The sequence below is a fragment of the Apteryx rowi genome, unplaced genomic scaffold (assembly GCF_003343035.1).
Source record: "Apteryx rowi isolate R43461 unplaced genomic scaffold, aptRow1 scaffold_67, whole genome shotgun sequence".
NCBI classification, from domain to species: domain Eukaryota; kingdom Metazoa; phylum Chordata; class Aves; order Apterygiformes; family Apterygidae; genus Apteryx; species Apteryx rowi.
Genome location: NW_020450949.1, coordinates 541,663 through 560,015, shown reverse-complemented (window position 1 = coordinate 560,015; position 18,353 = coordinate 541,663). Strand labels below are relative to the sequence as shown.

At 44.7% G+C, this 18,353-nt stretch overlaps 1 protein-coding gene across 1 annotated transcript in view; it reads left to right on the top strand.

The window, feature by feature from the left end:
• CAMTA1 (calmodulin binding transcription activator 1) overlaps positions 1–18,353 on the top strand; it is a 490,798-nt gene that overhangs the window by 124,387 nt on the left and 348,058 nt on the right. The window contains exon 4 of the mRNA XM_026085647.1: positions 9,735–9,802. Within this exon, the coding sequence (XP_025941432.1) occupies positions 9,735–9,802 (68 nt within the window). The remainder of the gene's footprint in view (positions 1–9,734; positions 9,803–18,353) is intronic.

Genomic DNA, 18,353 nt, shown 5'->3' with positions numbered 1-18,353 from the left:
TGAAATTAGCAGGCAGAGCTGCAAACAAATTTAGACTTGCACAATGGAGACAGGAGACTTCAACATTTCAGCCTTTCTCAGCAATGCGGTTAAAGTAAATCTTAGGACTGTTGGTTTTTTAAAAAGTGTCGTGCACCCAACAGGGGTGTAAGATATCAATGAAATTAATGTTTACAGCTAAGTGCGTGCCTAGCTTTCACACTGAGCTGTTTCTCTTGGTCCCACTGTAATATCCATCATCAAAATTCTTTTCATGTTTAGTAAAGAAGAAAGTCAATTGAAACTTTGAAGCCTTAAATACAGAGTTTCAGTTTAGCACTGGCCTTTATTATTCTAGTAGGCACAAAAAAAGCGTGTGTGTGGTTGTTTTTCGTAAAGCAAGAATCTGTTTGGTAGTCTTCAGTTAGGAGTAACTCTTCCTCTTGAAGGCAAAAGAAAAGGTTAGTTAAAATAGGTTAGAGTAGTTACTGGCAGCTCAGGCTGGTGCTTTCCTATGGAGACAGTTGTAAACATTTGGGGAAGGAGGGTAGGAAAGATGGAGCAGATTTAGCAAACTTCTATCAGCATTGGGCTGCTGAAGAGCAAGGTCATAGCTGTGCGTTTGGTCATGGACAATGTTAAGAGGTCGGGTTATCTTCGTCAATTCGGAAAGACCAAGAAGGAGGAAAGTCCGTGTGGCATGGAAGAGTTGACGGAGGGAGGATCGCAGGAGAAGCCCTGGCACGTTGCAGCCCAGGCAAGGGTTTTGATGATGCTTGCAGCCTGGGTGGTGCCCTCTCTTTTTAGTCCAGTTTGCTTAGGATGCCTTCTATGATTTGGTGGTGAAGGCCAGTGTCAAAACAATATCCTGAATAGTCTTGGGCTGTAGGAAGGCAATTTGATTGATAGATGCAGATTGTGGAAACTTTCTTCTTCACCACAAAGTCTTGCTGACTAAGTGGGATTGAAGTATGTGGTTGAAATTAGCTGCATGGTTAGGCTTGCTTTAATGACTTTGATGGATTTAAGCATGTTCCTGAATGCATTTGTCAAATTGGCTCTGGGCTCCCTGACTCTGGCCTTCCTAAAATCACAATTTGTTTGCCTTTGGTGTGGAATTCTTGGTGTTTGGGGTGGAAGAAGTGGCTGTAATATGAAAACGTGCATAAAATAGATTTCAGTTCCCTTCAGCTTCCACTGGCGGTCTGTATGGCTGACCAGGCGTGAATTGAGGACCCCTAAGACAATCTTCTGATGTTTTTCCTGATTGCTAAACATGCCTCCCTTTTGCAAGCAGGGAAGATATTTCCTAAGCTCTAAGACGTAATTACAGACTGCTTGCTATTCTGAAAAATATGAGTCTGCACTTATCAACCATTTAAAATCACTTGTGTGTCTTTTTCTCCAAAAATAAGCAGTCCACTATCTGTCATGTTCATACAGTTTAGTTACTGATGTTATTTTAATTCCCAAAGCAATAATTGCTGCCCTGTTAAAGCGTCCAGGACCAGACAGGACCTCCTAGCTGGCAGTCAAGCAAGGGTCTCGTGAGCGCAAAGCCTGTTTGGTCTTGTGCTGTCACCTTGCAGATAAAGCTGCTCTTCTGTGCGGCCTTCTCGCAGCTGTGTTTAAGGCCCACAGAGTGCTGTTCGTACTGACTTACATCATTAACAGATTTTTTCCAAGGAAGGTCTGCAGTTGATGAGTATTTCTTAATTGTCAGCAGTTCCCAATAGCTTATGGCATATAGAAGAATGGCGGTAGCTGTCTTTAGAGCTTGAACTCACCTTGCAGCATTTCTGCAAGGTTTTTAAAAGAATTTGGTATGTGTCCCAAGGAGCTTAAAAAGGGACATGGTGTGCTTCCACCATAACATGGGGGTCGTGACTTGTTGGGTCTTTGAGGGACTCGCCAGCTCTGCCAGATGGAGGAGCTGGTTTAGGAAGGGACAGCTGGGGAGAAGGAAAAAGTGAACAGTTAAACGTTTACGGAGACTTTGTCCTTTTTTCCTTCACCTGCTTTATAATTAAACAGTAGAGATGAGGACAGAGTTGAATTCTGAAGGCTTGGATCTTTCTCTTCTGACCTTGGTGGCGACATGCTGCCTTTTGTTTGTAATCTTGGGCAAGGAGCAACTGACAAATGGCCCGATAGGAGACAAAGCAAACAATGGGCTCGCTTGAAAGAAGCAATGAATGGGACTTAATTGAATTTTTTTGTGAAGACATTGGCTTGACCCTGTAAGACATATAGAGTAAATCATTAGGGGAATTAACACAGATTAAAATGCAGGTTTTTTATCATAGGGCTTTTATTGTGCATATAGTTTTGTTGTTTTAATTATTTAATGACTTTCTGTGTCTTGTAGTGATAAATCTATTTCTTCCCTCTCTTAAAAAAAAAAAAAAAGTGTTAGTGTCATAAAGGGATACATGCATTGAACAGCTGATGAATACTGAATTTTCATTAATAGCCCTACTTGTGCTGCAAAGCTAAGCACAGTCACACTCTTTCAAAAAAAAGTCTTTTGGAAGCTGCTGATAAAACATCGGTGTTAGTTTGACCACTTTCTTCTGGGCCTTTCTGAAACCTTTTTCTAGTCTATGTATAGCAAAAATTCTGTAGGAATTTGTTTTTTGTAAAGTCACATGAAAGTGTTTTGAAGCAAAATTTCCAAAGTCAGGGCCTCTCAGTACATGCTTTGACATCTAATTTTGAGAGTGATGATCACTCTCAGCTACAGCTTCTGCTGTGTCTATGGCTGTTTAAGACTTCTGAAAAATTGGGCCCTTGTATTTTGTGTCTTATAAGTAGTGCTTTCCCCACCCCATCAAAATATCCGGAAAATAGCTTTTTTTTTACTTTATCGTCTTGGCCTAACCCTTAACTTGGCTTGGGTTTCATTTTTAGGAGCTCCTTGGTTGCATGGGTGAGAATTTATTTCTAACCTTTGAGCTGTGTCTGCTACCATGGTTATCTCTTTTTGGCCAGTTTCCTGCCACCTCTGTTGGCTTTGCCTTTAGAGCAGCTGCTGCTTGCGCCTGTGCTCTGGGAGGCTCGTGCAAGTGTCCTCGCGCTTCGGGGTGTTTCTTCCTCTTTCGGGAAGGAAGAGCTGCCAAGCATGCAAGAGCACACGTGGGGCCTGAGCAGGAGGGAGCACAGAGCAGGGACGGGATGTCGCCTGGGAAGGGTCCGCGGAGGCTCCTGCGGAAGTGGCTGTTAACCTCGTTAACCTGGTATTAGTCTTGCCTGGTCTGGGAAGTGTGTCTGTAGAAGGTGCTTTTTCTTCCTATTACCTGTTGCGTTGGGGCTTCCGGGGTGATGGGAGACCTCAGCGCTGCTGCCCACGCCAGGACCTTGGCGAGCGCCGTTTCGTTCTGCACGACGTCCCGGGGAAGCCAAGGCCACGTGGCAGCCTGCAGCTCCTCCTCCTCCTCCCTGAACAGCGGTAGCTAAATGCGCGTAACTTCCATTCTCCTATGATTTTAGTCATGTCTAAACTTCTACTAGGACAAACTATTTCTGCATAGCAAGAACAGAACCTGCCAAGCGCTGGATGGGGCACAGATGTTCATGACAGTTAAAACGCTATTGTGAAACACAGCTGATAACACCATAAGGTAAACCGAGGAACAATTTTGGCACTTCTCAGCGCCACAGTGCATAACCGTGGAGAGCTTTACCAGGTTTCCTGTTTGCATCAGCTGCTGCTGCAGGATGGGAGCCTGCTGTGACACCTTGCTCTGTTTTGCCATGGCTATGTGCAGTTCTCCAAAAGGCTGAATCGCCATCGTTTACTGTATTTCTGCAGGAATAGGTTAGCTGATGCATTTCGTCACCGCTGGTATAGCAGAGATTTGAAGGCAGAGCCTTTAACGTGTGAGGTATCATCTGATGCTCCTTTTGTCTGTTTATCTCCTTTTAGAATTACTGCTTTTATAGACGGAGCGATTCCATTAAGGGCCACTGAGGAGCCTCTGAACTGTCACTTGCAGAGCGGTAGGCGGTTCTGATCAATGCTTTTGTCGGTTTGGATCTTGGGTGTGCTAACTCTGAAACTGCTAATTTCTGTCCTTAATTTCTTTGGATTCGAGGGCTGTGAAGCTGAGGGGCGTAGTTGCTGGAGTGCAGGACTGCTCTGTGTGTCCTTAATGTGTTTTCAGGGCTTCTGTTGCCGGGGCGCTCTGATCTCCTTTAGATGTTGGTTATTTGGAGTCTCTTCAACACCAGCAAATGATTCCAGCGTCTCTCTGCGGGCAGCTTGTGCTGCTGTGCTGCTTCCTTCAGGTCATGCGTGAATGAGTTCCTTTTTACCTGGCAGTCGTTTCTTTTAAATCTACTCTTTCCCCTCCCTCCGCGGCAGGGGAGCCACAGGCTCGTCTGCGCGCGGAGCACGTGCAACGCGGGCAACGTCGCCCGGGCCGATGCGCCACCCTGCAAGACTGGGGTATGGCAGGAGCCTTCTTCACGGAGAGCTGGGTGGTCGCTGGACACTTGTCCCCTTTCGGAGGGTGCTTCAGTGAAGGTCTGCGTGGCCTGTCGGTCAGACCGGGCTCGCTTCGTGCCTTTTAAATGTATTTGTGTTTAAAGATGTCCGTGCTCTATCAAACACGGCGTGGATGCAAGTGAAAGACTGTGTGTGTGTATTGGAGTTCTGCTTGAGGTTTGCCAGAAATTATGCTGAAAATATCCTCCTCTCTCAACCACGGTGGCTTTCTGTGAACGCTTCACTGATCGCAGGAATGCGGTTTGTCAGGATAATCTTTTTGTTTGGCTGCTTTTTCGGTGCGCACTTAGTCCAAGTATTGCTGAGCATCTCTGAATCATCTGTTTCCTCCGGCTCTGTTATGATTTGAGGTGGTAGACAAGAAATTACTTTCCCAGATTCTTGTTGCTTATGCAGTGACAGAAGTTGGCACGTAGATGTCAAGCTGTAAATATGAATTTCTGCTCGTTTCTCCTCTACGTAACGTGGAGCTGTTTGACTAGAATAACCTTCGGCCACTGTAGCGGAAGCTTTCCTGAAGCGAGGTGTTTTTATTCTGGAAATCCTGTATCTCTGCCCTTTGCCGCTGTAGAGATGAGCCGTATCGGAGAGCCGAGATGCCGTTCTGAGGGCAACGAGCACCAGCAACGCGGCTCGTGACCCCACCATGCGCGCCGACCTCCCGTTGATGGTGCGAGGGGCTGCTCCGGTGGCTTGGTGAAGAGCGGGGTCTTCTGGCTGCCGGTTTATGGGATTGTAGATGGCAACGGACTGTGCCTGGTCATGCAGTTCCCCTGGGCCCAGGCTTGAGAACCTGGCACGTGTGTGCGACCTAGACCTGGAGACGCGCGTTTCTGAACAGCGAATACCCTCACTGTTAACAGAAGTCGTTTTGTTCCATTAATCTATTTCCAAAATGTTAAACTCATTGGAAACAGATGCTAAACCAATAGATTTTTTTTAATAGTTTTGATTAAAACCAGAGGTTTTATTTCTGGAGAATTCCCAGAGGAAGGCGTGTCCTTTCCTTTCCCTTGGGTGTTCGTGGAGGGGCGCTCCGTAAGCTGGCTGCCGCAGTGATAAACGGCACGGGAGCAGGGTCCCCTCCCAAAATACTCACGGCACTGTTTTGTGCTGTTTATGTAAATCCTATTTTTGTTATCCCCTTCACAAGTCCTTGTAATTCTGGCTACTTAGGGCTCGGACAGCAGCATGGAGAATGTGTTGTCTTTTTACCGTACGTGTTAATTTATAGCACTGCTGTGAGCTAGATTTTCCTTGTTATCCAAGGTATTTCCTCTGGAGGAGGGAAATCAGGCTGCAATATATCATTAAGCAGAAAGCCTCTGGGAACTCCTATCCTAGTTGATGTGAATCCTTCTTTTATCCTCTTAGAAGAATTGAATTATGTAGTTTGAATTGTCTAAAGATCTAACTCTGAGTCTGATTGGAGCTTTTTTTTTTTTTCATATTATCACGTGGGGGTAGAAAATCCTGAAGCATTTGAATGAGCAACACTCCAACACGTATGTGTGCAAGTCTGAGCAGGTGCCTCGTGACGTGCCTGCCTGCAGTATTGATTCTTAGATGTTTACTGCCAATGCGTTGACTTTTAGTCTATTAGGAAACTGCATCCCAAGTTCCTAGCTGCAAGAAGCAGCTGCATTTTCTGCAGTATGGGTGAGCCGGAACCCTTGCTGTAGGGCCAACTTGCATTTCCCATTTGTACTGCTGTTAGACCAAACGAATTGCAGTGAGAAATAGTTTTCGAGGTACTTAGGTAGAATTTTTTCTTGAAGATGCATTTAGTGAAACGGCCTCCTAATACTGCTTGTTGTATTCATCTCCAGGAGCTCAGTGACCAAGTCCAGAGCGCTTTGTATCTTTTAAGGATGTGCTTTTCCATGAAATGTATGACTGTACTTTTCTTCTGCATTTATTGGCTACCTGGAGAAGAAAAAAAAGAAAACACACTTATCAAGAGCGTGAACTGCTTGTATATCTTCTATACGTGTTACTGTTCTGCAACCATTTTTCTTTCTTTCACAGCTTCTGTTTGTCTGAGTGGGATGATAATGATGATCTTAAATCTACTTATTCTTTTCTCTGCTGAAATTTGCTGAGCAAGTCCAGGTCGGCAGAGGGAAAGCAAATATTCTGCCTTCAAACAGTAGCATTTCATTGCTGCAGTTCTCTTCTTCAGTTATAGTTTGGGAATGAAGATTTCTTATGTGCAATGTGTAGGCCAGCTGGAGAGAATAAAGTAAGCAAGTCTTTGGATAGGACTTAAATTCATTAAACTGAAATATTTGTGTTTTTCTGTGCTAACAGGAAGGAAGTCTATTTAGTCAGTGTACAGATTTTTCACAACAAAAAAAGTATAAATTGCCTTATTCTCTTTATGGCACATTGATTTTTTTTTTTTTTTTTTTTTAGTAGGAGTAGGGTGAAATTGTATGCTAATTTTAGACCCACTGAACATGCCTATCTTTGCAGGATTTTGAGGGTGAATCAGCTTGATCATCTCTGTGTTGAAGGGATTTGTTTCTTTAAATGCCTGCTTATACAGACCATCTGCCAGTAGCTTCTATGGGGCTTCTGGTTTAGAAGACACATATAGATCGCTCTGTTAACCATCAAGTGATGGTAGTTCCACAATATCTTTAAAGCTTGTCTATGTTTTAAGATATGAGATGACATAATCATGTAGTGCATCAAGGGCGTAATGTGGGTTTGGTTGACCATAAAATTGAATTCCACAGCCAATTCGGTGCAAGTATACAAATACTGTACAAGTTAAACCAAACCTGATCTCATTTCTCATTTTTCTTTTTGAAGAATTCTAGTTGCAGTTTTTCTGTTTTTTGGGTTTTTTTATATATAAACTCAATGAGTACTTGCTACAGCTAGCAGCCAGTGTGTGAGGAAGTTTTGGGATAACCTTGCATCGGTGACCCTTGCAAGGGAACGACGTGCTGTGTCTTTAGAGCCAAACGAACCTCTGGGGCTAGACCACCTGAGCCGCACCATATCACGCGTTTGATCCGCTTACGGCTCCTGCGAAAATGCAGCGCTTGGCGCCCGCTCTGAGGACGTGGCGAGTGTCGTGTTGTGCCGGGAGCCAGCATCTCGGGGGAGGGGGGGGGCGTGTTACTTTGGGTTGTTTTGACAGTGAACTTTAAAGGGCAATTAGTCAGAAATTAAGAGGTGTTTTCAGAGCCGCTCTTCTCGTTCACGTAACAGCGGTGCTGCTCCGATCGACTGCAGCAGCAGTTGTTTAAAAATGCAGACTAGGACTTGTTTGTAGAGTGAGGAGTGCGGTGGATTCTGGGAGAGCTTATGCGCAGCGTAAACATGTTGGGTCGCAGTCATTAATATGACATTCACACAACTCTAATAAAGTACAGAGCACAGAGATCTGGCACCATCGAAATACCCAGAGGACATTAAGTATGAGTCTTAAAACCAAGAGTATTGGAAACAAGATATTTTTACGTCTCGTTTGGGAGTAATATAATTGCATTTTGTGGCTCTAGCAGATGCTTGGGCCAGCTGGTTGGAGAGCGTTGCGGATTTTTTTAGCTTTGGTACTATACAGATAAAACCCTTATATAGAATTCTCATTTAAAAAAAAAAGTCTCATGGTCAAAAGACCCATTTTTTTGTGTGTACATTATCTTCTAGATTGCGTAGCCTGTAGACACTTCTATTACAAAAACTCTGGAGATTAAACTTCTTTTTTTGAGCCTCATTTGAGGCAATTGGACATTCAAGCCAGCTTCACTGACCTTTCTCTACGGCTATTGCTATTCCAGGTGTCTCGGAAGAAGAATCTGGACCCGAGCGGGGGTTGCTCTTGAATTTTTGGATAAAAACAATTGACCAAAATACTACGTACATCTGAGCATGTCCTGATGGGCGCGCAGGGCCGTGTCAGCCGCAGGCTCCTGGGGTCTTGGGGCATCTCTGGGTGCTGGGAACTCGCTGCTGTGGGAGAAGGTGTCCTCCAGTAGCTGCACTCGCAGTGTCTCCCTCGAAAAGCCGTTTGAGTTTTCCTGCAGTCTGGCCTGAGCTGAGCGATTTCCTGGTGTGAAGGTTGCACCCGAGTCGCAGCCGGTGCTGGATTAAACAGGCTCTCGCATAGCACATCCTAGCTATCAAGAACCAGGGAGACAATTTACAACAAAAGGCTAAAACAAAGACTTTCTTTTGGCTGGTTAAGAGTTGAATCCAGAACGTGGCGATTAAATGCTGCGGAGATAAAGCGCCTCTGCGCTCGCACTGCTTTGCCGTGGCCGATCCCGCCGGCGTCGCGCAGCAGCGCGCGGGTTCCCGCGTGCCGCGGAGCAGAGGAAGGAGCTCTGGCCGTTGGCCGGCGGAGCCGCGCGCTCCCCGGAGGCAGGCGACGCTGCGGACCATCCCAGACAGGCTCCCTCCGGACCAGACTGGCCCACCGCGGGGGCCCGGGGCAGTTGGTCTGCAGCAGTTCCCGGCCCGGGAAGGGCTCTGCCAGCCCGGCTCAGCTGAGCTCGGCCTCCGCCGAATTCCCGGGATCGGAAAGCATCGGCTGCATCAGGCCTGCAGGCACCAGCCATGACTTACATTGATGTCACCCACTGGCCTGTTAGGGAAATGGTTAATAATTCAGTAATTCTATCCGCAGTGGTGATGTTCTGTTTATAAATATTTAATTTAGCTTCTAGTGTCCGCATTTTCCTGCCTTGCCCGTAGCCCTCTGACGTGATGCCGAGCGCTCGGAGCTCCACGGTCGGTGACGCTACCAAACGATTTGCTGTGTTGGAAAATGTTAATGTATTTCTTTGCTTGTATCTTTGATAAATGTTAATATAAACTAGGTTTTGGTGGCATAAATATGTATATTGACCAAATGAACTATTTTTTGCCTCAAAAGAAGGGTGTGGTTCTGCAGTTATAGGGTGGTGTGACTGAATGAAAGTGGGAAAGCAGTTGTGTGTTTTTAATTGTGATAACATGCATGTTGTGGAACCGCTTTTCATGATCCCTGTTCAGAGACTGAAATACATCGTCCATATTATAAATTGGTTTTAGCAGAAAAACTTTCAAAGTCATAGTATGGCAAGTCTTCAAAAACAGATTTAAGTGACAGACCTAAAATTAGACTTGGTGGGGATGGTGGCTCCTTTTTTCTACGGTGAAGATATTTAGAAGAATTCTCTGTTGTTAAAATTTTCAAGTTTCTAAAACAGCCATGCAAAATAATGCCTTTTTTCTACATTTTCTTTTTCAGGAAATTGCAGCTTATTTAATAACATTTGAAAAGCATGAAGAATGGCTAACAACTTCCCCTAAAACAAGGTAACATTGCTAATAATTCAGCCTGTGAAAATGTACATTGACTTATTTGCACTGATTACTTGACTTGCTAATCAATTCATTGGCCACGAAGTGAAAACTCAAGTCATGCTTGATGGCTTGTGACACCAAAGTCTCATTAATTGACTTAATGAGCATTTTATTGAATGAAATCAGATTGATTAAAAATAGAACAGCTGCGATCTTGACAGGCTAAAGTTTTAACCTGATTGTTCAACATTTAATTGTATCCCTTCAGATGAATGGATTTAAAGACTTTGAGTGAGGTTGTAGGCTATTTATCTTGACAATACTCCCTACAGCCAGGAACTTTAAATACATAAATAACACACACGCACACACACCCAACCCTCCCTTGTGCTTTGCCTGCTTAAAATGCAGTCTCTGGGACTGTTTGCATGTTGGTGTTTTTCTTGTTGGGGTTAAGTGCCTCATGCCGAGGAGATCCCAAAAAGCCAAATTAACAGACATGTCTGCAGTTTATTATTCAGTAAATGTCATGTATTCTTCTAACTGCCATAAATGTTTAACTTCTCCAGCCCTGTGGGAACTGATACATTAAGTTTAGACTGCAGATGTTTTCCTGGCATTTCCACTGTGTTAAGACTCGTGAAGTTTCAGTACATGTCAGTGATGCAAAAAACGACTCTTGTTTTCTAATGTGGGTTTTTTCCGAACCCATGTCCCGGCTGCTGGCAGGCTTCCCAGAGGGCGTCAAGGGGGCTCAGCTTGGCAGACCCGAGCGGGTGCCAAAGCAGGGGTGCGCGATGGGCTTCACACCTAGCTCGCAAACGGAGGTCACTCGCTGCTGCAGGAATAAAAACGAGGCCGGAGAGCGTTTTCCTGTCCCGTGTCCCCTGCACGTAGTGTAGACTCGGTGCATGAGGAGTCCTGGAGTTTGTTGCTTGGTTTGGCATCGTATTTCTCTGTAATTAGCAGGGGCAGAAATTACAGCAAGACACAAGAGCTGTTATTGACCGTAACAAATAGTACAAATTAATGTTTAATAGCTCACAACTGAAGAGCGGACGGAGATGAAGGAGGGCAGTGCAAGAGCAGCTGGAGAGCAGGGGAGGGCTGCTTTCCGTGGAACATGACAAAACAATTTCTGTTTAGTTTTAGGTTATTTTTTCCAGTCTCTTCTGTACCTTTTGTGGCCTCTTTCAAAACGTTACTTGTGTTGTCTGTAATGTCTGGAAAAAAAGAAATTTGAGACCCTGTTGCTATCTCACACGGTTCTTTAAGATCCGGTAGACGTATCAAAGCTGCCATGGTTGTTAAAGGGCCTCGACTGCATCTCTTCCCCTGATGACGGGTTCTCGCTTTTTTTTCTTTTCCTTTGGAGTGTGTAAATGCTTTGTTTCACTCCACTGCTCGGCTGCAGCACAACAGGTAATATGATAATATTGGAAAAGGCTGTTTTTCTGACCTGGTAATCTGAGTTACAGAATTAATGCAAAATATCTTCTTGCTGAAGTTCTGCCAGCTAAGCCTATTAAGTGGTCAGCGTGTATATTAAATAGTCAGGGGATATGCATGGTATCATTAAAGATATCAGATTATAAATGTGTTTGCGGTAGTGGTTTATGATTTTAAGAGCGAGTTTGGTTTGCTGAAGGCAATGCATGAAAATAACAATTTTCTTTATTAATATTACAATACCCTCCTCCTGTGTGTTTACACTTGAAAGAAATAATGTCCCAGGAGAAGGAAAGTTGTGATGGCTGTTCAAGGACCTTCCTAAGTAGCTGAGTTAGTTTTGATAGATATATTTTTTTTAATATTGAAATTAATTGGAGCAGTAAATGCTGAGTTCATACAATTAGGGCTCATGGTATTAAAGAATTAATAACATCGATCCAGCACTGAACTGCAAAATTCCCCATTCTTTGTTTGCTGCGGTGGGTGCTACTAATTGCATTTTAGAAAATTAATAAAAATGAATTGGACCACTGACAGAGTCAACTTAGCGATTCATTTAATAGTGATTCCTCAGTTCATACTATATATATCATTTTATTAAGGAACTCTAAGAAGTGTTGGACGGCGTTTCAGGACAAACGAGGTGTTTGTCGGCAGGCTCGGGAAGGCCCCGCCGTGCTCCCCTCGCTCCTGCCTGGCTGCAGAGGGATCGTGGGGCAGGCGAGCGCCCCGGTTCGGGGTTAGTGGGGAGAAGAGGTGGAAGTTGCCTGTGTGGCAAGTCGTATTTCTGTGCACAAAAATATAAATGTTGGTTGGATATTTGCCACTGAAAAAATAAAAAATAAACAACAACAACAACCCCCTCCCCAAAAAAATAGGTTGAAACTCCTTTTCAAGAGTATAACCTGATATCACTAAGGATTCCTAGTAAATATGGAACACTGCAATCTCATGTTTGGTTGCTTCTCCTGCAATTTGGATATTACAGGGCAAGATCCTTGAATGTTGAATATTGGTGATATAATTTAATTGCAATCCAGTTGAGGACTTCATGCAAAGGAGCTGTCACTGAGCTGGTTCAGTGTGATATGACCTACCGGGTATGAAGTTTGTTTTTTAAGAAAACAAACAAAAAAACCCCCTCAGATTACTGAACCTACTCTCTAAGGTGGCAAAAGATGGAACAGTTTGTTTCAAGTAACACCCATGTGCCTGCAGTCTCGAAATGTCTTGGTCTTTCTCATAATAAGGTTTGTTTACAGCGCAGTACTAGTCAGTTATGGTTTTGGTCATAGATGGAAAAGGAATCCTCTTACAATGTCCATTGCAATGACATCAAAGGAGCTATAAGAACATTTAAAGGTCCCTAAAATTGCTTTTTTTGTGAAACTTTTTGTGGAATGACTCTAACTGAAAATATGCTAATAACACTATAATATTACAGAATACTATTATACCTAAATCTTTCAAACTGTACAGCTTATCAACATAAATTAACAAGTATACTTTGCAATGCACTGACCTTGATGTTTTCTTGTAACAGTGTTTAGTGACTTGTTAATTTGTCAGATAACCCACAGTATTCTGGTTGTCAGTGCGATGATGAGGGTTCAGAAACATTCTGCTGTATAAAGATGCTTTACTTGCTTGTTTCTAAGTACCTTCTGTAATTATCAGTTTCAGTCTTTCATTTTTTTAGAGTATTTTAAAAATATGCTTGTGATTATCCCATGCATTTTCACCTGTTTCACGAGTAAAGCACAGACAGCTAAAATAACTCTGCAATGAGCAGAGGCTGCAAGGTCAGTTTTTTGGTTAGGAGTGAAACCTGGGTGTTTTAGCCTTAGACACAAGAGCTTAAACTTGCCTTGCAGAGCACCAGATCTCGCCATTTCTGTGCAAGATCGGGCATTTGGTTATTGATTATTGAGGATGAAGTCACGTTGCTGCCCCCGGTTGATGGATATAATCTTCCCTGTAGCTGTTTGCAGGGTTATTTGCCTCTTCCTGCACTGCGTTAGGCTGACCGCTCTTTTTGGGTGATGGCACTACTTACTTGCTCTCTTTTATAAAGCAAAAATCAATAAGAGCAACAAACAAAGAGGAATCGCACCTAAATCCCCAAGAAGCAGATTCCCAGAAGGTCAGCACGTGAGTTGGGTTCAAACCCCATCTTGTAGCGCGGGATAGCGCCGGGGTTGAAAGCCGTGCGTGAGCTCCTGGCACGGCGGTGCAGCCAGGGCGATCGCGGCTGCAAATCGCTGCTGCCCTTGGGGGGAGCTGAGCCCCGAGTACAGCCGGTGCTCCAGGCTGCGCGGGGCTGAGCACGGCTGGGAAATCCCGGCTCTTCCTGTTGCAGCTGCTCCCCGGGAAGGCCTGGAAAGCAGCCGCTTTCAGACGCGTGTATTAACTGCCAGTAGCATTCACGTTTCTATTGCACGATCGCTTTCCAGATCTGCTGTGTTGTAGCAGATAACAGGAGCGGAAATGCATCCCTCGGCGTGGTCCGACAGCTCCTGTGATGAGCAGTGCGCTCGAACACGCGCTGTTAGCGCCTCCGCAGCGCTGCCTGGGCTGCTGCCACCAAATCTGCGGTGTTTTGGCAGGTGCAGGCGTGCAGGTAACGGTGGGCTTTTAGTTTAAGTCCAGCGATGCAAAATAAAAATACAGCATTTATAACAGTCGTTTAGTGGGATCCTGCAGATATTGCTGAAACGTGGCTGTAGTGGAGACTGGAGGAACAATGCCTGCTTTAAAATACAGGAAAAGCAAGGATTTGGGGAAAACTGAGACAGTGACTTGTTGAGGCATAACCCTTTCCCTGGCCGCCCTGCGGTGACGGCTGCTACGCGCCGGGATGCAGCTCTGCGTAGCTGGTGCCTGCCGAGCTCTCGGGTCATCTTGTCGGTTCTGAGTGTGACCTCGTGGCCAAGGCTTCGTACTCGCTTCATGGCCCATTTAAACAATCTGGCAAACGTCATTTTTTGCTTTTACAAAATGCAGAGTTGGCCGTATTTACGAAGGGGGCGTTGAGCTGCTGTTGTAGCTAGTGGGATGGATGGAAGGATGCGGCATTTCCAAGCGAGCTGTGTAAGCACAGAGCAGAGTGTGTTTGGTCGAAGGGAGGCCCAGGCAGCATGTGCTTCTTCAGCAGGTAGTCCCAAAAGTGGCGGAGCTCACTGTTGGCGAGATGCAAGCTTCATGCAAGAAAACAGGGCTTTTCCTTTTCTTCCCTGAGCAATATACAGAAATCTGATATTCAACCCATCAACCATCTTGTCTTCCCAGGCGGGTATGATTTTTGAGGCATGTTTATCAGGCTTTCAGGAATGCATGACTTCCTGGAGAAATAATCTATCTCAAATAAGAATCTCTTCCCAAGTCTGTAAATACTTAGTTTCTTCACATCTTGAAGAATAACATCTGCAGGCTAGAAAAACAGAACATTTTCAAAGAGATGGATTTTACCGAGACTACCGCAGTCCTAGTGGATTGAGATATGGTTTGGCTTTGAATTGGCTGCGTAGATCTTGCAACGAGGGGAAGCCGCATCCCTGAGCAGGGTTTGCGTGTGGAAGCAAGGTGTGAGCCTGAGCCGCGGGGCTGCCGCAGGCACGGCCGCTCTGCGGGAGCAAAGCGCCCGCCGCCTTCCGCGTAGCAGCGCAGTAAATACAAAACTTCATTTTGTTGCTCACAGAACGTGTCCTGGGAAATGCTCTAAGAAACCGGCGCTGCGATGAGCTGTCCTCAGCGCTAACGTGCGAGGTGGCGGGGGAAATTCCCAAATGTGGGTTTTCAGCCCTGAAAGAAACCAAATGCCGTTTTTAGGCAGTGAAACTTGGCAGTGATTAATATTCCTGGAACTAAAAAAAAAAAAAGTTCAGCTGCAGTGTACTCATACAAATCAATAGCAATTTACATACACCGTCAGTATCTATTTGCGGTAATTTAGTTTTACTTCTGCTACCTACTGGTTTATTTTTAGCGTTTTAATTTCCCTGGCTTAAGGAAAACAAGCCTTGCTTTTCCCTTAACAGACAAGGGCAGTGGGATGTGCGGTGTTTCCTATTGATGAATTCTGACCTAATAAATCACGAAGTTGTCAGGACCCAGCTCGTAAGGGGGGAAGAAGGGCCCGGCTCCGCCGCGAAGCGCGGTTAGGGACGGTAGGGTGCGTCTCGCCCGCGAGCGCTCCTGCTGCGTCAAGCCGCCGGCGAGGAACGTGCTCGGTGCCTGACACGGACCTCGGGCGGCTGCGAGGGCCGGCGCGAGCTGGGCCAGGAAACGCGGGGCGCCGACAACTCCGTCGGGGTTAAGCGAGCTAGTCAGTACGCGTGGGTGTAAAGATGCACTCCAGCCCTCCTGCGTGGGCTCTTTGCTTTTGGGAAAACTCAGGGGATGGAAACATCTCAATGCTGAAGGAGGGGGAAAAAGTTCTCGTAGAATTCGAGCAAGATCAGCACTCCTGGCACCTTCCTTTCGGGAGGGAAGGCCCAGAATTAAATTCGTGGAGTGGTAGTAAAAGGACGTGGTGCTGGGTCAGAGGAGAGAGGATTTGTTGATTTTTATGGGAAATTGTGCGGATGATAATTCCCAAAGCTACTGGAAAGCTGAGACTGCAGGGATGCTAAACCCAGCCCAGGTCCTAATGAAACTCCAAGGTAGTGAAAAGCAGAAAAAGAGTCCAGCTCCCATCACTGATGGATTGCCTTGGAAAGGACTATTCCACCATGGACTCATCTCAGCTTCTGCTGGTGTTGGTCACTGAAACGGAGGATGTGGATTACATTTGACTGGTTAGAAATCACTCTTTCTGACTGAAAATGCACTCAAAACAATCGTTGTTTCTTTTTCCCTGTTTTGTCAGTGATTTTTTTGCTGCCCCTGGAGTTTTCACATTTGCTATGAAATTCAATTTGTTATGTTAAATACATGCTTGTACCTAGGCTGAAGCGGAGGGTAGCAGTCCTCAACGAGATTTAGAGGGAGCATGGCAGGATAACGCAATAAAATCTCTGTTTCGACAAAACTGCCTGTAGGGATGTGGAAGTGAGAAGAAATGCAAACGTTCCCCTTTGAGAGCAAAGCTCAGGTTTGTTGCGCGCCGGTACGTAAAGAGGAAGAACTTTGTAGTTACTAAGCAAGCAGTCGCCAGGCTCTCGGATTAGACGGGGACGTGTCTGAAGTTGAGTTGTTCAAAACGGGAGAATTGCCGGGGAAGGCGCTGCCCCGCTCCGCGTTCGGAGGCGGCGCTAGTTCTCTTGCTCCGATGCTTCAGGAACCGCACCGGCTTCTCCCCCTTCCTCTTGCACGTCTGCCGCAAGGCAACGGGGGTTGAACCAGAGATGTGTTTTAACGAAGGCTTTCGGAAGCATCACCTTCTTTTGGGGATCTCTGTTACGAGAGCAGATTTAAGAGTTTAAATGTGCTTTTGTCAATTTGAAATGTTTAGACTCATCTCATTTGCTTTCTAAGATTCCTTTTTTTATACGTCTGTTTTTGTTCCTTATCCTTCGTTCTAGTCCAAAGAACGTACTTGCTCTTGGAATTCCCTTAGCTGCAACTTTTTTATTTTAGTTTGAATCATACTTAAAACTGATTTTCAAGGTCTCAGGGAATTTGGGGAGCTTGGGCAACTTGCTGGAAAATGTGGCTTACCATCTTGATGGTTCTCACTCCCAGACTATACTTGTGTTGAAAGTTTGGTTGTTTTTTTGTCATAGCCTTATGTATTGATAGAATATTTCTTGTTTGCTCAGGTACAGTGTATATATATCTATATATAATGTTGCATAATTACATGATATCTCTACTATCATTTTTATCATGCTAGGGGTTCTAAAAGTATCTTAGAATTTTGCAGTGTATTAATTTTGTATTAAGTAATAGTAAAATTGTTCAATTTTCAGGTTTAAAAAATAGGGTAATAAATATTCATAACTTATTTTATTAAGGAAATTTCCATTTCCTATGTCATTAAAGTGAGATTAAGGTTGGTTTTGAATGAAGATTGAAAACAATTGTGCTTTAGAATTAATTTATTGTGTTAGGTCATTATCTTGTAAGCTCAGTTCTCCAATGTGCTTTGTGCATTTTTCTTTTTTAAGGAAAAATAGCTTTTTTTAATGTATATTGTAGAAACTTTAAAAAAGGGGGAAGGAGGAGGTGCCAACAAACAGGGTGTTAACACAGTAGTTTGTTCGCTTTCACTGCTTGCAACTGCAGCAGTTTGGAGAGAGGCATGAGCTCTTGGGTTATAGAGATACGTAACGAAATTATCCTTTTAAACTCAACCTACTTGGCTGGTAGGTCAGACACAAGTGTTGACAACGCACCTGGACTGGGTAATAAAACAGACAGTGGCCTTTGCTGGAATTTAGCACATATTTTTGATAGCTCTTGAGTGAGCTGTTGAAGAAACCTGGGCTCTCCTGACCCTTAAACTTGATGTTCCCGCTGCAGCGGGTCCGTGCTCGGAAGGGAGTTTTCGGGATCCTTTCTCGTTGCGATGCAGGCCTGAAGAGGTGCCATGCTGGCATTTTTTTTTTCGTGCAGAGCTGGGTTTCTGCAACATTGTGCTTCAGGAACCGTGAGAGCCTGCTGCTGCTGGGACGTTTTGGTGCTGCAGACGCGAGCTGTGGTTCCTGAGGCTCCGGCCGCAGAGCGAGGCAAAGCCCGCATGCGCGAGATGCCGTGGAAAGACTGTTCCAAATTTGGGGTCAGTTCCAGAAGTTCTGTTGCCCTCCTGTTCTGGTTATTGCAAACAAAAATACTCTTTGGACCTTGCCTTAACATCTATGGCAGATTTTAAAGGGCCTTATTTTCTCATACATTTTATCCTTTCTAAAGTTTTTAGGGCTGTCAACCTTACCCATGTATGATCTTGAAATTTTGGGTTTTCTGCTTGTGTTGCTGGAAATTCTGTTTGTATGTCTGAGGTCTGATGTAACTTTTTTCCCTTCCATCAGAGGAAATGTGTGTGCTGTCAGATCTTTTTAGCTTGGGATGCTGCTTGACATAATCCCCACTAAATATGGCACATCTCTTTTTACACTTTAAAGATTTCATGACTCTTAACCCTTTCTTCTTAACGCTTTGAGTATTTCCTACT